A 22,755-nucleotide genomic window follows, 5' to 3' on the forward strand; every position below is an offset into this window, starting at 1 on the left:
AATTCTTAGTAACAACTACTCAATCCATGTTGAAGAATATTTTTAAAATACATGGTCTGATGGTAGCCTCAGAATATTATTAGTGCCCCCAACAAAGTGAAAGTGGTAGCAGAATGTGGCTATAACTTTAAGGACATGCTTTTTGGGTGGAGGTACTAGTAAATGGATTATATTAATAAAGTCAAATTACAAATTAATTTTTTAACTTCTCATACCATAATCACTCTATCTGCATCTGCATATGATAAAAATACCTTGCTCATTCACACTGGTGGATGTTCTGAGCAGTGTTCTGTTTGCTAGACTGCAAATCTCCTCCACATAAGCAGCTAGAACTTGTGCCTTTATGCACTGGCTGCCATGCTCAGCGCCACACCAGTTTCATACTGCACAATGGCTGGCTAATCCACTGGGTTCTCTCTTGAGGCATTTCAATGTGAGGTACACTAACAGGCTGAAGGACACCCTGAACATAGTAAGCAGAAGTTACAGGCTGGAGAAGCCACAGGGTCTTTTTATGGAGCACCGATTTTTCTTGGAAATATGGCAGATAAACTATGGTTATTCAGACTTGGGTATTTGGCATTTTGTCAAAAATAAATGAAACGAGCCTATTACTTCATGGAAAATAACTGACAGTATTCGTTGCCAACGATAAAATTTGGGCTTTTAAGTGAAGATTAGGATTCTAGAAAACTTAAATCCTCTCTACAATCATCAGCTTCCCAAAATGTAAAGATTTTTTTGGACAAGATAGTGATATTTAAAATGTGATTAAAAAGATTTCATAGTGAAATATTTGGAAAACTTAAGTAACTCAGGGAACAAATATTTTCCAAATTTGAGAAGAGATTCATAGTGCCAGATGGTCCAATGGATTTTAACCAGACAGAATATAAAAGGTTTAGATTCAACACTGCAACTAACCTCCAAGAAATGACCACTCACAGAATTGGTGTAATATTAAAGAATACACACAAAGAAATACACACTAAAAAAAAAAAAAAAAAAAAAGAAATACACACTAAAGACCTTAATAGACTATTAAAATATTCCTCTGTGTCCGGCCTGGCTGGGTCCCCCCTTCCTTAGACAACCTGGTACCCCAGGGAGCCCCATGTTGGTACCAGGGCAGATGCCCGCTCTACACAGCGCCAGAGTCCTGAACCCCCGGGCACCCATGATCCATCGACCTCAGCCTCCCAAGAAGCTGGGATTACAGGCGCACGCCACTGAGCCCAGCTATTAAAATATTCCTATCTTCATCTTCAACTACATGTCTATGGAAGACCACATTTTCTTCTTATATTTCAACCAAAATAACATATCACAACAGTCTGAATACAGAAGCAGATATGAGAATATGGCCTGAGAGTTTCTATTAAAGCAGATATTAAAGATATATATATATTTTTAAATGTAAAAAAGTGTATAATTTTTCAAGAACTTTTTTTTTGGGGAAATGTATTTATTTTTCACAAAAATGTGTTATTTTATGTTAAGTAATGGGTTTACTATTATTTTAAAGTAAATAAATATCCTTAAAATTTTATTTTTATTTCTAATTAAGTAAATATCAATAACTGTAACAAAAACTCTTTGAGGCCCTCAATAACTTCTAAGAGTAGTAAAGGGGTCCTGAGACTAAAAACCTTGATAAACCACTGGCTTGGAATAAATGCGAGTGAATGGTGAAAAGTGAGGCTGAAAAGACAAACTAAGGTCAGAGTGATAAGGCCATTTTATGCAGAAATCAGGAGACTGGGCCTGATGTGGAGGGCACCAGCAGCACCAGATGGTAGAAAGAACAGGTCCCTAGTCAGAAGAATAAAGGTATGAATACTGGTTAGTGGCTACAGTGAACCCTCCCGCTGTCCGCCCCACACTTACTGTCCTTTCTTCCTCCCCACAACGATGTGACATCCTTGTGATCTGGGTACTTGACTCCAGTGTCAGGGATGGGCAGAACCTGACTGGTCTAAACCAGTTCTAATCTCCTTGCTGTCAGTGTTTGGTTCAGGGTGGGGCAGCTTTCTGACATGGATCTCAGTGACACCTGCCTCCTTAAATTCATACCCTTGTATAACACCCTACCTTTTAGAGTAGCTAGATCTTGTGACTTTCCTCTAATGATCTGAACGAGGCAAAAGTGATGGGATATCGCTTCTGAGATTGGAGAACAAAAGGTTGACTTCTGTGTTGCTCCCACCCTCTCTCTTGCTAATGAAGCCAGCTGCCATGCTGGAGCCGCCTTATGGAGAGACTCACATGGCAGGGAACCAAGGGAGGCCTTTGGCCAACAGTCAGTGAAGAAGGACTGAAGCCCTCAATCCAACAGCTATGAGTGACCAAAACCTGCCAACAACTTCCTGAGTGAGCCTGGAAAAGGACCAACCCGCAAGCCAAGCCTCAACTCAAAAATGATTTGAGCTCCTGCTAATGCATTAATGGCAGCTCTGGAGAGATCTGGAGATAGAGGTATCAACAAGTTACAGCTATTTTGGTTCCTGACCCACAGAAAATGCTATTTTAAGCCACTGAGTCTTGGAGTTATTTGTTCACGGCAAGAGGTAACACAGCAGGTGTATTATCTGCATGGTGTCCTGGCCACAAAGTCACCTCCACTTCGGTGAGTCCAAGAAGGGAGCTCTATGTGCCCTGCAGCCTGCCCCTTTCTGCTCGTGCTTCTGCTAGAGGAGTGAGGATGAAGGCAGGCATCCAGACATAAAGGGAGTCTTGGAATTCTGCGGGCTCCTTGTAAGAACCTCTTCTTCCTCCACCAATGTATGTAACTTCCACCCCACCCTCTGCCCTGAGACAATAATCCTTTTGGGGGCTCCCCTGGTGGCTCAGACAGTAAAGAATCTGACTGCAATGCAGGAGACTCGGGTTTGATCCCTGGGTCAGGAAGATCCCCTGGAGAAGGGAATGGCTACCCACTCCAATACCACCCTCTGCCCTGAGCCATCAATCCTTCTTCCTGCCACAAGTGGGCTCCAGAGCATCTATCACATCCTGGACTCTCATACCTGACACTTTGTTGTGTTCATTTACAACCTCATCTCTTAAATGCAAGCCTCCCCCCCATCCCCCAATTCCTTAGTCTCTTCCACTGGGTCCCTTGGATATTACAGTCAGTTCAGTTCAGTTGCTCAGTTGTCTCTGATTCCTTGTGACCCCACGGACTGTAGCATGCCAGGCTTCCCTGTCATCACCTTCTCCCGGAGCTTGCTCAAACTCATGTCCATTGAATTGGTGATGCCATCCAACCATCTTATCCTCTGTCATCTCCTTCTTCTCCTGCCTTCAATCTTTCTCAGCATCAGGGTCTTTTCCAATCAGTTCTTTGCATCAGGTGGTCAAAGTATCGGAGTTTCAGCTTCAGCATCAGTGCTTCTAGTTAATATTCAGGACTGATTTCCTTTAGGATTGACTGGTTTGCTCTCCTTGCAGTCCAAGCGACTCTCAAGAGTCTTGTCCAACACCACAGTTCAAAAGCATAAATTCTTCAGCACTCCTCTTTCTTTATAGTCCCAACTCACACATCTATACATGACTACCAGAAAAACCTTAGCTTTGACTAGATGGACCATTTTCAGCAAAGTAATGTCTCTGCTTTTTAATATGCTGTTTAGATAGCTTTTCTTCCAAGGAGTGTCTTTTATTTCATGGCTGCAGTCACCATCTGCAGTGATTTTGGAGCCCAGAAAAGTAAAGTCTCTCACTGTTTCCATTGTTTCCTCATCTATTTGCCATGAAGTGACGGGACCAGATGCCATGATCTTAGTCTTCTGAATGTTGAGTTTTAAACCAGCTTTTTCACTCTCTTCTTTCACTTTCATCAAGAGGCTCTTTACTTCTTCTTCGCTTTCTTCCATAAGGGTGGTATCATCTGCATATCTGAGGTTATTGATATTTCTCCTGGCAATCTTGATTCCAGCTTGCTTCATCCAGCCCAGCATTTTGCCTGATGTACTCTGCATACAAATTAAATAAGCAGGGTGACAATATACACCTTTACGTACTCCTTTCCCTATCTGGAACCAGTCTGTTCTTCCATATCCAGTTCCAACTGTTGCTTCTTGACCTGCATACAGATTTCTCAGGAGGCAAGTAAGGTCGTCTAGTATTCTCATTTCTTGAAGAATTTTCCACCCTTTGTTGTGATCCACACTGTCAAAGGCTTTGGCGTAGTCAATAAAGCAGAAGTAGATGCTTTTCTGGAACTCTCTTGCTTTTTTGATGATCCAACAAATGTTGGCAATTTGATCTCTGGTTCCTCTGCCTTTTCTAAGTCCAGCTTGAACATCTGGAATTTCATGGTTCATATATTGTTAAAGCCTGGCTTGGAGAATTTTGAATATTTTGCTAGTGTGTGAGATGAGTGAAATTGTGCAGTAGTTTGAACATTCTCTGGCATTGCCTTTTTTTGGGACTGGAATGAAAATTGACTGCCGTTTCCAGTCCTGTGGCCACTGCTGAGTTTTCCAGATTTGCGAGCATATTGAGTGCAGCACTTTCACAGCATCATCTTTCAGGATTTGAAATAGCTCAACTGGAATTCCATCACCTCCACTAGCTTTGTTTGTAATGATGCTTCCTAAGGCCCACTTGACTTTGCATTCCAGGATGTCTGGCTCTAGGTGAGTGAACACACCGTCATGGTTATCTGGGTCATGAAGATCTTTTTTGTCTAGTTCTTCTGTGTATTCTTGCCACCTCTTCTTAATAGCTTCTGCTTCTGTTAGTTCCATACCATTTCTGTCTTTTATTGTGGCCATCTTTGCATGAAATGTTCCCTTGGTATCTCTAATTTTCTTGAAGAGATCTCTAGTCTTTTCCATTCTATTGTTTTCCTCTATTTCTTTGCATTGATCGCTGAGGAAGGCTTTCTTATCTGTCCTTGCTATTCTTTGGTACTCTGCATTCAGATGGGTATATCCTTCCTTTTCTCCTTTGCCTTTAGCTTCCCTTGGAAATTACAGTCAGCCATCAGCAAACCTTCTTCATTCCCAAGATATTTACTCATTAACTTGTTCTAACTGCAATCTAGCTCCCCCCTGGAGACCCTGCTGCTGCTTTCCCTGCAACCCCCGGCTGGTAACCTTCTCCTCTGCCGCAGCTCTCATACTACAGGCCCGGGAAGGTGACCTTGACCTTACTACTATTTCTAGCTATTCTTCCTCTCTCTGTGCTTCCCCCCAGGAAAAAAATCCTTATGGACTTTAGTCTTAATGCTGTAAGACGCCATCCCTTCCCTACTGCAGTCTTCGCCAAGACTCCCCAGCCACTCTCCCTGACTCCTTAAAGATGTCAGCTCTGGCTCACTGTCATTCAGCATCCTAACTGCTGGCTGTCAACATGCACAGAGATTGTCTTTGCAACACTCTAACCTCTTAGTTCCTGGACTTCCTCTTCCCTAAAAACATTGTCTCCTACCTTACCTTAGCTGCTCATTTCCATGGATATTTCTTAAACAAGCAATTTTCAACCACTGAGAGCATTTGCAAATACAAGGTCACTCTTTTTTTGGGAGAAATTATGGGAACATTGTAGGTTGGAGTTTTCAATGGCATTTAATGGGCAGGGGCCAAGGGTCCTACTACATGTTCTGCGATGTGAACAGGGCTCACACAATGAAAAGCTGTCTTACTGAAGACACCAAGAGCACCGGCCCTGCCACCTGCTTCCATAACTCCATCTAGACATCTGACTATTCCATCTCTACTTGTCTTTCCAGCCCATTCCCTTTACCTAGTACTCCAACTCCAAGAACTCTCTGATATTCAAAATCTGTTCATCCTGTCCCTTCGTCACATCCCTATTTCCCTCTGAACATGCTCTGGATTCCATGTGTCCACCATCGTAATTAATCTCTTCCTCACACACACCCTCAACTCCCTGCCTCAAACTTCCTTTACTTTGCTCTCTGGGCAAACTCCAATTCTGGATAAACTCGGTTCTCTACTTTTCTGTGATTGCACAATTGAATATGCCTGGAGAAAAACACATAGCCATCTGACTGTTCTTAAATTAATGACCACTAACCTTGAGTGGGCCCTTCCTGCTGTTCCAAAGTCCAGTCACTTTTGTATTCTAACTATTTTATCCCTTTTTTCCTCCTCTCGAAATTTCAACACTTCTTCCTGCTCTCACTCTCAATTGTTGACCTTGCTTCCTAAGGAGACAGAAACAATCAGATGAGAACTTTTACAAGCTCTCACCCCAGGTACCTACTTACCTGCCCCCACGCCCAAAAGGAGGAAAATACAGTGTGTTGGGCACAGAGGCAGGTAAGTTCCTCCTATTTCAGTGCATGAACTAAACCAGCCCCTCCAGAGGCGCACTGGATTTTATGCCTGATTGCATTCTGAAGAGCCCTACTTTGGCAATTCTTTCCTACATTATTATTTTGTGATCATTCCACATTTGTATCATTCTTATCAGCCTATGTGCTGCAAATTCTCCCATCAAGAAAAAAAGCCCCTCTTGACCTTCTATCCTAGATGGTGTCTAAAAAATATCTGAAGAAAAAAAATTAGGCTGCCTGTGTGTGTGCTCAGTCATGTCCAACTCTTTGCAACATGGAGTGTAGCCCACCAGGCTCCTCTGTCCATGGGATTTCCCAGGCAAGAATACTGGAGTGGGTAGCCATTTCCTTCTCCAGGGGATCTTCCGACCCAGGAATTGAACCCGTCTCCTCTGTCTTCTGCATTGACAGGTGGATTCTTTACTACTGTACCACCTGGGAAGCCCCCCAAATTAGGCTACTTGCCCTATAAGATATCAGGACACATTATAAAGCTACTGTAACTAAGAAACTGTAGTACTGACGAAAGGAACAGAATAGAGAACCCAGAGAGACCCATGGCTACATGACAGATGACACTGCATATCAGAGAGGAAGAGAGAGACTGTTCAATACATGGTGCTGGTTAAATGGTCGTGCTGTGGGGAAAACGCAGTGGGATCCTATCTAGTACCCCACACAAAGATCAAGTCTAGATGGATTAAACACTACAATGTTAAAAACAAAAGTTTACAATTTTAAAATGAAATACAGAAGAATATCTTTCTGACTTTGGGATAGGAATGGATTTCTCAAACAATACAGAAAAATGACAACCATAACAAGAAAATCTTGATATATCTGACTACAATAAAACAAAGAATGTCTATTCACTAACAGGTATCATTAAGAAATTGAACAGAAAAGCCACAAACTTGGCGAAGATGTCTGCAATGCACATGACCACCCATGTCTGTTAGAATCCAGAATATGTAAAGGAGTCCTTTACATGTCAGTAGGAAAATACATTCAGTAAGAAAATGGGCAAAATTTGCAAATCAAGCACTGCACAAAAGAGGAAGCACAGGTGGTCAAATAGGTAAAAAGAGGCTCAACTTCATTACTGATCAAAGAATTGCAAATTAAGATTAGAATTTTCACCCACTATATTGGGAAGAATTTTAAAGTCTGACAATGACAAGTGAGTCACAGGAACTCATATATGAATGGCGGAGTATAAGCTGGTCCAACAACTTAGGGACATAATTTGGCATTATCTTTTTTTTTTTTTTTGGCATTATCTTATAAACACCATAAAAACAGTTGTGACTCAGCCTGTCCAGTCTGAGTTTACACATTCTTAAAGAAACCCTTGCATGTGTACACTAGGAGACAATATGGAAATATTCACAGCAACACAGTTCCTAACTGCAAAAAGCTGGAAATGACCAAAATGCCTGTCAACAGAAGGCTGGATAAAGAAGTTGTGATATACTCATAAAATTGAGTATTATAAAGTAATGAGAAATGAGTAAACTACACATAACCCCATGAAGGAATCTCCGAAGCACAGTAGTGAGTAAATGTCATCATTTTTTAAAAAGCTCAAAAAGGAGCAAAATTTAATTATTGTTTGAGTATATACCTGTATGTTAGGTATGGGCTAAGTTTTTGAAAATGGAAGGAAATGGTAAATATAACACTAGTGGTTATCTCCGGGTAGGAAGAAGATGGGATGGGAAAGAACATGTAAATGGATACAAGTTATTGTTATATTCTATTTTTGGTGTTGAGTGGTAGGGTCTCTGGTATTGCTTACTACTTGATATTATATATATCTTTTTGTATATAAAATTATATTATTAGACACAGGGTAGAAATAAAAAGATCTTAGGCCCTTGCTTCTAACTCAGGCCCTGAAGAGCCCATCCTTTCGGCTTCAGGTTACCCAGCTCCAAAGTGCAGACCACCGCACCTGCCCCGGGACCCCTGTGAGGACTAAGGAGAGGGACAGTACTGAGCATAGTACGGGCACACAGGGTGTCAGCCGCGACCACGCTGCTGCTCTTGCTACTTCCGGTAGCAACTATCTTCTGAGTGGCTTTAAGATATTAAAGTAGAGATGGTTTCATTAACAGAAAAATGAATCTACAATGCAATAGATACAGAATGGGAAGCCATCAGTCATATATGACAGTTGAAGCCATGTGAGTGCCTAAGATGGACAGAGGGGAAGCTTTCAGACCAGAAGTGTGCCAAGACAGCCTGGAGGAAAGTGCTCTGGGAAGAGGCTGAGAAGAAACTGGGAGAAGCAGCAGAAGACACTAGTGAGCTGGAGGCACAGTCAGAAGGAGAAAGTGGCCAACGGTACTAAATGCTGCAGATTAAGACTAAAGCAGACACTGGGTTTGGTAATGGGAGGATCACTAGGGACCTTTAGGAGAGCAGTTTCAATGAAATAGCAAAGAAGAAACAAGAATGTCAGGGGTTAAGTCATGAGTGGGTGAGACAATGGACACTGGAAGGAAAAAAAATAACTTTAAAGAAATTAGAGATGAAGAGAAAGGTGGAAGGAGTAGGACATATAGTAGAAGGGAGGTATCTATAATGGTAAAGTGAAAGTGAAAGTCGCTCAGTCCTATTTGACCCTTTGCGATCTACAATTCTCTAGGCCAGATTATTGGAGTGGGTAGCCTTTCCCTTCCCCAGGGGTTCTTCCCAACCAAGTGATCGAACCCACATCTCCCGAATTGCAGGCGAATTCTTTACCAGCTGACCCACAAGCTGCTGCTAAGTCATTTCAGTCGAGTCCAACTCTGTGTGACCCCACAGACGGTAGCCCGCCAGGCTCCTCCATCCCTGGGATTCTCCAGGCAAGAACACTGGAGTGGGTTGCCATTTCCTTCTCCAATGCATAAAAGTGAAACATGAAAGTAAAGTCACTCAGTCGTGTCCAACTCTTAGCGACCCCGTGGACTGCAGCCTACCAGGATCCTCTGTCCATGGGATTTTCCAGGCAAGAGTACTGGAGTGGGGTGCCATTGCCTTCTCCATGACCAACAAGGGAAGCTCCTATAAGGATAAGGGAAACCTAATACTGTTTATAAGGATAAGGGAGACCTAATACTGTTTAGAGGCAGAGAGTAAGGAGCAGTGGGAAAGAAAGGAAAGGCACAGGAGAGAGGCGGGACAAGTGATGGGGGTGAGGGGGTAACCGTGGATAAGGTAGGAGGAGATGATATTCTGGACTCTGATGATAGAAAGGTAGAGCTTAGTGCTTCTCAAACTGTCATGTGCAGATGAATAACTTGGGAGTTAACATGCAGATTCTGGTTTGGTAGGTCTAGGGTTGAGCCTGGATTCTGCATCGCTAACAAGCCTCCAGATGATGTTGATGTTACCTGGTCTGCAGGCTGCACATGGAGTAGTAAGGGTGTAGACTGCCTCCTTCTCTGTCACAGGAAGTACAGCCAGACATGAAGTTGGTAGTAAAGGGGAGACACGTGGTGGGAGTTTTTGCTATATGCATATTAAAGATACCTAGGATGAAGGTAGCAGGTGAGATAAAAAGAAAACCAAATATAAGTCAGGTACTCAAGCCTTTGGTGACTGTTAGCAGCTCAGTGTTCCTGAGAGGGGTCTATTTACTGGAGAGGTCGAGAGAAGGCAGGCAGAGGACAGAGTGAAGCTGCGTTGTGTAAGAGGAACAAGGGAGTAGTTAGAATTGTCATAACTTGGGAATCAACATGGGTTACTGGAAGAAGGAGGCAGTTGAGAGGTAAACAGTACTGACAAAAGCAGACCAGAAATGAAATCAGAACTAAAGAATAATAACTTGTTTTATGGATACTGTTTTAAAATGATTTGCCGCTGTCTAGTTAGTCTTCATAAAGATCTATGGAAAATGACCAGGGCAAATCTGCCTTCACTAAAACTTTTACAAATGTTGACTTGCCTGTGACCTTGAAGTTACTGACAGAGGTTAACACTAGTGAACAAGATTCAAAGTGGACAACTTTCCCCCTTGGTTACTTTAAACATTTACATTCACATATAATTTGAATATTTAAATATTTAAAGTCCCCTGGGTATATTAAATTACATACTGCTTCTAGGAAAGAAGGAGCAGTATAAAACACCCTATTTTGAACATGCCATTCATTTTATAATAAAAGAAATACAACTGGAAAATTCTGAGGTGGCATTTCACCATTTCAGTACTTCATGCCTAACTTTTCAAAAACTCGCAAGCCGCTGAAGTTAGTTTAAAAGAGAATAATCCTGTCTGAGTTCCAAACTGATGGGCAGGTGTAATTCCCACCTGGCTGTCTTTTGTTCTCAGACTGTGAGAAGCTCATCACTTATTCAGGAGCAGGGAATGAATGTATAGGTCCAGCTGAGCATGTTCTCCATCACCAAGGCCACAGTTACTAACACTGAGATAGGAACCCTGTTCTGAGGCAGAGTGCCTTCCAGGTGAACAGGAAGGTAGGAGACGTTACAGGCATATTCTTACCCCTTCACTGGTTTTTTGCAAGTCTGAAGTTGTGTTTCTTGTGTCATTGCCGGCATCTCCACCCTCAGAGCTGCTTTTATTTTCTTCTTCTTTGCAGTCCTTGTCATCTTCGTCTCCTGGAGATTTCCGGGACTGTTTAGAGGATTTCTAAAGGTTTAGACAAGTTAAAAATTATAGTCAAAAGTAGAGCCCTGAATGCACAAATCCAAGTGAGAGATGTAGGAACAGCTGGCCTATATCCAGTTTGTGTGGCCTGATACAGGATACAGCATGATACAACATGAAGAGTACTAAGACTGAGCTAGATAACCCTGGACAAGTCATCTCACCTCCCTGGGCCTCAGTTTAACCAGCTGGAAAGGAAGTAGAGGTGGACTAGATAACCTTTTAGTTCTTTCCAGCAGTGTGATATGAAGGGCAGAAAATGAAGAGTCATACACCTGGAACACTATCAATGAATAAATAGAGTTGATGGATACCACTCTAGGAAGGCTACAAAGCTAGGAGGCACCCTCAAGGTCGCCTGTCTTTCCCCATCATTTCACAGCAGAGCGTGAGGTCCAGAGAAGCAAGATCAACTATCTAGACTCATACATGGATACCCATGTTAGAGCACTTATAGAAGCTGTCAGTTTAATGGCATATATGGCATGATCTTGGCAAAACTTGTACATCACCATGTGATCCAAATTTAATTTTTTAAATTATGGAGAATTATTTAAGAACTCAAGGCCATACTGGTGAACCAGCTCCATTTTTATCATCTTGCTTCTGAAACCAAGATGAACTCTGCAGTGAGGATGAAAACAATTAGAGTTCACAGCCAGAGCTCCTTTGCAGAAAACATTAAAATGATCAAAAGCTGGCCCTACTGTGCACTTTTAAGAAAATGAAATGTAGCATTTTACTTACACTTCCTTTCTGAAAAATTTTATGAATCTTTAAGCACATGGCAAATAACAGCTAAGAAAACTCATTAAGCCTCAGACAATCTGTATTTTAAAATGCAACTTTTAAAGAGAAAATACCTTTTAGCTATGTGACAGAATCTATAATTACATTGCTTCTATTTTACTTAACTGAAATGACCAACCAAGCCTCAAATGTCCCTTTAAAATGACTGCTTTTACTTTTTTACATAGAAGGAAAGCAGAGATTTAATAATCTGAATGTGGAGTGCCTAGAGTTTAAGTTTAAATCAAGTGTGATGATATAAAAGGTGAAATACTTTTGTTCTCCTAGTAAATACAGTATAATTATCAAAATGGAGTAATTGCTTTACATAGCAATCCTCAAATAACAGTTCCTGACTTGCAATTCTTATGGAAAATAAGGCACAACACCCTAAAATTTATAGTGCCTACAAAGGATACAGACGAGTAACCCTGTAAGTAATTTTTTAAGTTTTATAATTTTTCAGGTTTTCATAATTTTTTAAGACTAGAAATAGGGTGTTACTTCAGTTTTGCTAATGAGTCACAATCAGTATTCCACTGAGAAATCTGGCTGCCAGGCTATATGTTGTAACCTTAGGAAGCTCTCACTGGGCATATGCAGATCCTCGCAATCCCTGGAGTTTTGGGGAAGGACCCACCCTTTACTAGTTTCATCAATGTGGTCTTAAACCGGTTGTGTACCCAGCCATTGCTGTCTTTGGTTTTTAACTAAGATTGCTAATGGTTTACTATCAGCATCAGTTCAGCCTGTTCTGAGGTTCTCTTGATTCCGTTCAGTTCAGTTCAGTTCAGTCGCTCAGTCGTGAATCGCAGCATGCCAGGCCTCCCTGTCCATTAGCTCTCCTTTTTACAGTAAATAACTTCTATGCAAAGTATGTTCTGCTAATAATTTTCCAGTATCTGTTATGGCTCCAATATGAATCATACATACACTTAATGCTCAAGTGATATATACATATATATATATATCTCCTCCCTCAAGTGTGCTTCACTATGGCTTTTCATTACGGTTACTGAACCTTTTTCCCATAGAAACTAAGGCAGGGGGATGTGGGACTCTTCCCTCAACCTAACTTGGATGCAGTCAGAAAAGTTTGTGAGCCACCGGTTTTGAGTGACAAAGGAAAACCATTCAACTTTAATAAACAGATGTAGGAAAAAAAAATCACCACACACAACAAAAACGAAATATTTGGAAAGCCAAAGAGAGCAGTGAGGTTACCCCAGGTATGTGGTTCCCAGGTTGGCAACCTCAGCTCACGGATATTTAAGGTCCCACCCTAGACCAACTAAAATAGAAATTTTGGGGTGGGGTGGCACTGGGCAATATATATTTTAACAACCCCATTCCCAGGTGATTCTGGTGCATGTAAAAGTTTGAGAACCATTGTGCTAGCTTATTCAATTGATACTGAAAATAAATCATGGTTCTCAAGTGATCACAAAAGTTGTGACAGTAAAGGAAGCAAAGGGAATGATTCTTTAATTTAAAAATAGATAAGCCTTAGTAAGTATAGTATGCCTTTCCCTCTCCACTGCTTTATACTATAAGTCCACCCCAGGCAGGAGTTCCGTTACTTCTGGTTTGCACAAGAGAAATAAAATAAGGATGTTTAAAAGTCACATATACACACTATTAAATATCTCAGCTACCTTAGAAAGCTTAGATAATTTAGGGTAGCACAACACATTTCATAGAAGCTTAGCAGACAATCATGAATTAAATAAAATTAATTCAGTTGGGTGTTTTAAGTGAAGTCCAAAATGCTAAAAGAAATTCAGCTTAAAAAATAATCCCTGTGGGAGATCCAGTCTTCCACGGGGGTTATTTTTCTAACTGTTTTGCTGTCATTTGCTTTTTTTTTTTTTTTGTCATTTGCAAACTTTATCCTCATTTAAGGCAGATACCATGTTCTTCATGAGGTGTACAGGAAGTAATATGCATTCATACAATTGTACCTGTATGCCAGTTGGGTGGGTTTTATAGACTATAAAAGGCTGACAGTCTAATAAACCCATGATATTTGTTTTTAAGGAGTTTCCTAAGTATATCCAGTCACTAAATACCACAATCTAAATGGAAGTAATTTCTCTAAGGATTCACCTTTGTGACAGACCCATTACAGCAAAACTTGTACCAATCTTTATCTTCAAAGATCCATTTATCCTGCTTAAAGTTTCTATAAGGTGAACAACTTCCACAATATCAGTTTTTTCAACTGCATTTGTGAATTACTGTATGAAAAACCTAAACTTCTGATTTGTAAATCAAGGATCATGTCATATCTCCAATAAATTATTGTTACATTTGGAAAAAAATTCCAACTCCTTAACACATTATTGACCATAGGCAGAAACTATGCCTGTGGCCAGTGGTTTGTTATGTACGTGAATACTGAAACGTCTCTGGTCAATACTGTTCAGGTAACCAAAGACATATTTAATACATCTCTGGTCAGTAAGCTGTCAGCACGGCCTACCAGTCTCCATTGTTTAGTCTCTGCTGGTCTCTCCCTCCTGATCCTGATGCCTGCCTTGTTGCAATTCAGGAACACGTCAAACGCTCCCACCTGCAGAGCTCTGCCACACACAGCTCTTCCTTCCAGACTCTTTCAGGTCTCAGCATAAACTTCGTCTTTTCAGAAAGGCCTGGCCACTCTATCTCAATAGATGTACTTTGTCATTCCCTGCTCCCATTCATTTCCTTCATAGCCCTTCCAGAATTTACATTCATTATTGGTTTTTACTCTGTGTTTCCACCCCCAATCCACTGGATGTTAAGTTATAGGAGGGTAGGACTGGAATTGGATTTGCTCACTAGTATCTACCTAGTACAGTGTCTGACATAGAGCAGGTGATCAGTAAATAGGACTGAAAAAATAGTCAAAGTACAGTCTTTAAAGAAAAGAGACAAGAGTCTGAGTCTATCTTTACGCTTCCATCAACAGTAACACACATAGTCCTAAATTGTACTGAAGTCTCCTACATTCTTAAATTCTTCAGAGCTGATCTGGGGATTGTTATCAGAGGGATGCCTACTCTTATATCCTTGATTAAAGAACAGTCCTCCTCCAACTGAGAAGGTGGTATTTCAGGGCCAAATAGCCCTTACGAGAGTTCATAGCAGTTACCCTCACGTCTAAGATTACCTGCCTATTCCCTTCAGATGTATTAGTCTCTAAAGAAAGAGGCTCAAAAGAGTTGATATATTTCTATGTATATTAACAAGGGGAAAGGTTTCTCAGTAACCTTTGAAGTGTATGACTTTTTCCGCTTTGAGCCTGCTTTTTCACTCTTTCTTTTGCCTTTTCCATCTTCCTCTACTCTGTCGCCTTCTTCCTCACTGCTTGCGTCAGCGGTATTCCCACCTTCTCCCTCGGTTTCTGAAGAGCTCTGTTGCTGAATTGCCTAAGAAAAAAATAAAATATTAGCTAATTACATTTTGAAAAATAGCAAAGACCGTGGACTGCAAAAAGAACCATTCTATTTTAATTAGAAAAAGTTCAACTTACTCTAGATTTTCAAAATAAAGGGCTATCAACTTCAGTTTTCCAGTAACTACTTGACATGAACCCTCTTAGAGTAACAGAATTACAGGCATACCTGGGAGATATTGTAGGTTCAGTTCCAGACCACCACAATAAAGCAAATATCACAACAAGGCAAGTCACATGAATTTTTTGGTTCCCCAATGCATATAAAAATTATGCTTATACCAGACCCTAGTCTATTAAGTTTATAGTAGCATTATGTCTAAAAAAACTATGTAATACCTTAAAGATATTTTACTGCTCAAAAATGCTAATGATCATCTAAGCCTTCAGTGGGTCCTAACCTTTTCGCTGATGGAGGGTCAGTCACGTAGATGGCTACTGACTGATCAGGGTGGTGGTTGCTGAAGGTTGGGGTGGCTGTGGCAACTTAAAGTAAGACAACAACAACATCTGCAGTATCAGCTGACTCTGCCTTTTACGAATGAGTTCTCTGTAGCAGACAATGCAGCTGGACAACATGTTAGCCATCACAGAATTTTTTTTCAAAATTGGAGTCAATCCTCTCAAACCTCGTCACTGCTCTATCAAATAAGTTTATGTAATATTCTGAATCCTTTGTTGTCATATCAACCTTCACAACATCTTTACCAGCAATAGCTTTCATCTCAAGAAACGACACTCTTTGTTCATCTGTAAGAAACAATTTCTTATCCATTCAAGTTTTAACAGCAGACTGCAACAGTGACATTATATCTTCAAGCTCTGCTTCTAACTCTTAATTCTCTTGCCATTTCCACCACATCTGCAGTTACTCCCTCCACTGAAGTCTTGAAGCCCTCCAAGTCATCCATGAGGGTTGGAATCCACTTCTTTCAAATTCCTCTTAATGTTGATATTCTGACCTCTTCCTTTGAATCATAAATGTTGTTAATGGCATTTAGAATGGTGAATCCTTTCTAGAAGGTTTTCAACCAACTTTCCCCCATATCTGTCAGAGGAGTCACCAACTATGGCTACTATAGCCTTATAAGATGTATTTCTTAAATAATAAGACTTGAAAGTCTAAATTCCTCCTTGATCCATGGACTGCAGATGGATGTGGTGTTAGCAGGCAAGAAAACAACACTAATCTCATGGTACACCTCTATCAGAGCTTGTGGGTGGCCCGATGCACTGTCAATAAGCAGGAATATTTTCAAAGGAATCTTTTTTTCTGAGCAGTAGTTCTCAAGAGTGGCCTTAAAAATATTCAGTAAACCATGTGGTCAGTACACTGTGCTATCATCTAGGTATCGGTGTTCAATTTATAAAACACAGGCAGAATAGATTCAGCACAATCTTTAAAGACTCTAGGATTTCCAGAATGGTCAATGAGCACTGGCTTCAACTTAAAGCCACCAATTGAATTAGCCTCTAACAAGAGTCAGGCTATCTTTTGAAGCTAAGTCAGCAGCAGAAGTCTCCTCTCTAGCTAAGAAAGTCCTAGGGGGCATCTTCCAATAGAAGGCTGTGTCATTTACACTGAAAAATCTGTTGTTTAGTGTAGAGCCACTTTCATGAAGCACCTTAGCCAGAGCTTCTGAATCACCTGCTGCAGCTTCTATATCAGCTCTTGCTGCTTCACTTTGCACTTTTATGTTATAGAAACAGCTTTTTCCTTAAGCCTCTGGCACCAACCTCTGCTAGCTTCACACTTTTCATCTACAGCCTCCTCAACCCTCTCAGCCTTCACAGAATTGAAGAGAGTTAGGCCTTGCTCTGAATTAGGCTCTGGCTGAAGGGAATCTTGTGACTGGTTTGATCTTCAATTCAGACCACTCAAACCTTTTCCATAGCAGCAATAAGGCTGTTTCATTTTCTTATTATTCACACATTCACCAGAGTGGTACTCTTAATTTCTTTCAAGAACATTTCCTTTGCATTCACAACTTGGCTAACTGTTTGGCTCCAAGAGGCCTAGCTTTAGGCCCATGTCAGTTTTCCACATGACTTCCTTAGTCTCTAAGCTGAATCATTTCTAGATTAAAAGTGAGAGACTTGACTCTTCCTTTCACCTGAATACTGAGATGCCACTGCAAGGGTCATTAACTGGCCTAACTTCAATATTGTGTCTCACAGGGAGGCTCGAGGAGAGGGAGGGAGACAGGGGAACACTTGATCAGTGGAGCACTCAGAACACACACAACATGAACACACACACATCAATTAAGTTCATCATCTTATATGGGTGGGGTCTGTGGCACCCCAAAACAATTATAATGGTAATCTCAAAGATCACTGGATACTATTAACAAATAGAAGAATAATGAAAAAGTTTGAAATACTGAGAGAATTACCAAAATATGATGCCAAGACACAAGGTGAGCAAGTGCTGGTAGAAAAACAAGGTCAACAGACTTGCTCAATGCAGGGTTGCCACAAACCTTTGATTTGTGAAAAATGCACTATCTGTGAAGTGCAACAGAGCAAGGTATGCCTGAACATTTAGTCCGAAGTGCGACTGGAGCAGGGAAGAGTTCTGACCTCAGATGGGTGGTGGGTAACTGTTAATACGAAGGACACACAGAAAAGATCCAAAAGAGTTAAAATTTAAAAATGAGATACAGCAAGTGATAATGAAGTAAATTGTTACCTGGTATCCAGTAAACTTTACTCCTGGGTTATTTTCTATTTCCCACAATCCTTCATTAAATCCTTTCCGTTTGTTTGATTTTCCAAACTTGTCTTTGTATTCCTTATAAGGGAAGAGGTCTTTGGGACCTAGAAAAGCACTGCAGAGACACATAAGAAAGAGATTTGACAACTGACCTTCAAATGTAAGGTATTTTTAATATCAACTCACGTGTCAGAGCATATCTTAGTATATAAATTATAAGTATGTATAAACCCTTTGAGTTAGGCACATATCACAAGATGTTTTGCACACATAATTCAAGGTAGAAAAAAATGGACAGTGAGGTATACAGGCCAGCAACACTGACTGTGTTGCTTTGATTTTAAATTACTAATTTCTTTTTTGTTTTGAAATTGGTTTTTAGTTAAACAAGTAGTTTTAAGGATGTCTACTTTGACCACTTACTAAGACTTACTAAGACTTATATATGCTAATCTTTCATAGGTAAGGGGTTTGTTAAGACATACAGTAAAAACATAAACACTGGAGTAAAAAATGATTCTAACTCTATATGCCACATTAGTATATTTATTATTATTTCTATAAATTAAAAAATCATTAGTGTTTAATGAGGCATTAGACAAGAAAAAAATTAGAAGTGGTAAAGCAGATAGAATCATCCAATTTAAACCTAATCCTAAATTAGTCATAATTACGAAAAGAAAATGAGAATAAATCCTGAGGCTGGCCTAGAGATCCAAGCATTTAAACCAAAGTCTTCAGCATTACTGTCTATGACATTAATCTGGCAGATGATACGGTGGGCCCCACAGCCTGGCTGAGATGCATTTCAAACTGAGACTCATTTATTCACATTTTACTGAACATCTCTAAAGTGTCAGCTGTTTCAGAGGTGCTGGGCATTCTTCAGGGAACAAAAAGATGAACATCTCTGCCCTCATAGAGCATACATTCTAGTAGCAAGGGTAGGAGTCTAGACAATAGAAAAGATAAATAAAATATAGTACCACGTGCTAAAAATAAATAAATCTATAGATGAAGCAGAGTAAGGACTGGGGTGGATTTTAACAGTTTTACAAATACAGATCAAGAGGGAAGGCCTCACTGAAAAGGGAACATTCAAGAACTGAAGAGGGTGAAGAAGGGACCCATGCGGTTATTTGGGGAAGAGGAGAGCAAGTTGAAGGAAGAGCAAGTACAAAAGGCCCTGAGGTGGAAGAATGCCTAGTGTGTCTAGAGTGAAATGAGTGAAGAGAGAGTTGTGAGAAGAGGTCAGAAAGGTACCAGGATGGGAGCACAATCGTGTTGGGGCTGAGGACACTACAAAGGCTTTGACTCAGATGGGAAGCCATTAACGGTTCTGAGTGTGACAATTTATGTTTTAAAAGGGTCACTCTGGCTGTGCTGAAAACACACTGAAGGTCTAGGTACTAGGGCAGAAGTGGAGAGACTAATTAGAGGCTACTGTAGTAACAATGGTGACTAGGACCAGGGTGTTGGTGAGAGGTGGCTGGATTCTGAATTCACTCTCCAGAAAGAGCCAAGGTGATTTGTTGATGAGTCACATATGGCACGTGAGAGGGTGGAACTGAGTCTATCTCCAGTGATGTGGGCTTCCCACGTGACTCAGTGGTAAAGAATTCACCTGCCAATGCAGGTGATGCAGGGTCGATCTCTGGGTCGGGAAGATCTCCTGGCAAAGGAAATGGCAGCCCACTCCAGTATTCTTGCCTGGGAAATCTCATAGACAAAGGAGCATGGCGAGCTACAGTCCACGGGCTCAAAGAGAGTCGGACATGACTGAGCATGCATGCACACCTGCCAAGGATACAGACTGAAAAATTAGAAGAATGAACTTAATATACTGAAATGCCAAGATTTTTTTGAGAGAACAAGATTTGAAGGTGACATGTTGAGTTCTGGATGTTAAATCTGAAAACCCTAGTTAGATATCCCAGTGAAGATGTCAAGTAGGCAACTGGGCAGGTGATGTGGAATTCAGGGAAAACGTCTGTGCTAGAGGTGTGTATTTGGAACTTATCAGCAGAAGTGATATTAAAAACTTTGAGATAATGGGTTAACAGTTTACTGTTGATTTTACAAATTCCATTTTCTGACTGGATCTTAGTACTGGTCCCTTCCTTACACTGCCCAGCTGATCAAGAATTCAAGTTGATAAAATTACCCAAGCATGCTTTCTGACTCCAATCACCACATCTTCTTTGGTTGTTCAACTTTAACTGTTCAGCATGATTGCATTTCACTGCATCCAGAGATAGTTTATTAGGTTACTGGACATTTTAATCAAACTGAGCATGAGAAGGACATGTGACTTTGGGTCTGGTGATTTCACTTGTAGAGCAATTTGACATGAATTATTAGACTACAGCTTTTGACCTTTCTCCAGTCGTCCTTGACTCTAGGTACAGGAATTAACTGTGGGCTAAGCTGCCTGAGGTTCATGTCAGATATTGATGCTAACCAGAGCTTGTCTGTACTTTATGCCACAGGAGCCAGGGTTAATGATTCAACTGGCCATGTGAGCTATTGCTAGAAAGAGGGACATTGATTGAATGAGCTATTCTAAAGCAAATTCTTATTTTTGATAGATGATCTCGGGTTTTTCTGGTTTACAGATAATTCTACAAATCAAATCTCCTTTCAATTGGTTAACTTTGCTGTATGTTTTATAAATTTTAAAGGGTAGACCAGAAAATAAAACTGTTCAAAGTAATATGCTCTAAGAATGTTATTTTTTTTTTTTCTGGCAAAGGCTGCTTTAAGAATTGTCCAGACTAAAACTACAGGGGTAGAGTTATATGTAGCAGAAGAAATGTGGGCTCCAATCTCCTATCTGTCTGAGCAACAGATTCAAAGCCATGTTCCGAGAATTCTGGCTCTGCCTGGGGGGTGCTCCTGCTGATAGTTTTCTTGTTAAATGCCTCACTTTTCGCATACTTTCCCCCCATTGCATTTATTTCATTGAATCAGTTTTAACTCATTCAATGGCTATTTTTGAAAACACCTGCCGTGAGCCAGGCACTATGCGTGGCACTGCGTACACAGGCTCAGCGAGTCACACAGTCTCTGCCTTCAGAGACTGAATGTTAGGCACTTGCCAGGCCATATAATCTCAGGTTCAAGGACACCCAACATCTAGTAAATGATCAGCTGAAAACAATCTTGTAACAATTTTTCTGAAGTTCACTGTCCTCTAGATGTTTTAAAATCTACTCCTAGACGATCAAACCAGCAGAAAACTCACAAATGGACTATAACACACTGCTCCTTGGTAGAAATGCTTTTATTGAATTGAGACTTGGAATTATGCCACTGACTTATATTAAGGATGCTAGAAGAAAAAGCTCCATAAAATCCTTCATACTGTTCCCTGGAATGATTCTGTTACATTTATTAGCAATATACCAGGTGGCAAGCTCTTAAAGGGCAACTTTTATTTCAAGCGCCTCAAAGAATACCCAGAAAATGTTTACTAAGTGAATCAAAGTCATCACATAATATGGGTAAATGGGTGACTTTCGTGTATATGGTGGGAATGTGATAATCTTGTTTATTAAATTCTGCCTTGTTCTAGATATACAATCAGATCACTTAGAATTAAGTCCTAAAGGAAAAGCAAAATAATGCATAGACACAAAACAGAGTCAGGAATGAGGGAAATACAAAAACAGGTATCACAAAGCCCTGAGCACTTATTACTTTGGTAAAACATTTATTTCTAAGCCTCTGGCAACCTCTTCAAGGAGAAAAACACATTAAGTTGCATTGTCCACAAGTGTCTATTAGATAAAAACAAAACAAAGAAAAGAAAACTAACCTCTTGAAAGAAACATGTCTCTCAGATGAAGACAAGCAAGAACTATGTCTTAAAGGGCCTTCTCCCGGCTAATTCTCAGTAGGAGAATAAGGAAGATGTGAGGGTGCTAGAGATAGCAAAGTAAGGAGAAGTTCACACCTGGCTCTGCTAACATTCACATGAACATAGGGGACAACCCTGACTTTGAAGACTTACAAGATTTCATCATAGTTTTTAGCTTTTGCTCCCATTTGCAACTCCTACTCGTGTCCTTGTTGTAAACAACCATATGTGCTCTCAGTGTGTAAGGTTGCCTACTGTTCCCTAGTACCCATGACCATCTTCTTCCTTTTAATGGACTCCTCCTCCCAATTTGTTTCCCAACAGGACTGCCTGGCTAGAGACTATGTTCCCAGCTTCCTTACAGCTTGATATGGCCTTATGACTGACCAAGTTCTTGCCACTGGAATAAACACAAGTATAAGTGACATATTCAATTTCCCTGTCATTTCCTTACCTCTTCTCTCTCTGCCTTCCCTCTATCTGGAAGATGCATGAGCGCTGCTGAGCCAGTTTTTTCTTTTTTGTTTTTTTTTCAAAATAAGCAGACAAGACCAATACCCCCATGGAATGGTAGAACAACACGACAGAAGAAACCTGGGTTCCTGGAACAGAGCTGACTACCCACCTTGATCTATCTGCCTCTCTCTGGGTTGTTTCCAAAAAAGAATAGTAAACTCCTATATTATTTGAGACACTGTATTTTCAGTGTCCTTTATTCAACAGTTTAACCTATACTCAGTGACCAACAGAATTATAAAAACTTACAAAGGTGGTACGTTTCCTTCAGAGACTGACAAACTGTAAAGAGGCCTGAGAGACTGTGAAATACGAATGGAAGATATAATTCTAGCAGGGAAATATACAAGAGCTACAAAAGAAATGACTGGAAATGGTAAGGAAACCACCCTAGGGCTGAAAAGTATCCTAAAGGAAACTTCTGGGTCATGCCCAACATTTAAGCAGAAATAAATGATATTCAAAATAA

The 22,755-nt window shown here is 40.5% G+C and overlaps 1 protein-coding gene across 2 annotated transcripts in view; it reads right to left on the bottom strand.

Moving 5' to 3' along the window:
- The window catches only part of HDGFL3 (HDGF like 3), a 78,826-nt gene that overhangs the window by 5,940 nt on the left and 50,131 nt on the right, over nucleotides 1-22,755 (bottom strand). For both annotated transcript variants that reach the window (XM_043434612.1, XM_043434613.1), the window contains exons 3-5: nucleotides 17,888-18,026; nucleotides 15,011-15,169; nucleotides 10,806-10,952 (exon numbers count right to left, since the gene is read on the bottom strand). In XM_043434612.1, coding sequence (XP_043290547.1) covers nucleotides 10,806-10,952; nucleotides 15,011-15,169; nucleotides 17,888-18,026 — 445 coding nt within the window. The remainder of the gene's footprint in view (nucleotides 1-10,805; nucleotides 10,953-15,010; nucleotides 15,170-17,887; nucleotides 18,027-22,755) is intronic.

The sequence above is a fragment of the Cervus canadensis genome, chromosome 17 (assembly GCF_019320065.1).
Source record: "Cervus canadensis isolate Bull #8, Minnesota chromosome 17, ASM1932006v1, whole genome shotgun sequence".
NCBI classification, from domain to species: Eukaryota; Metazoa; Chordata; class Mammalia; order Artiodactyla; family Cervidae; genus Cervus; species Cervus canadensis.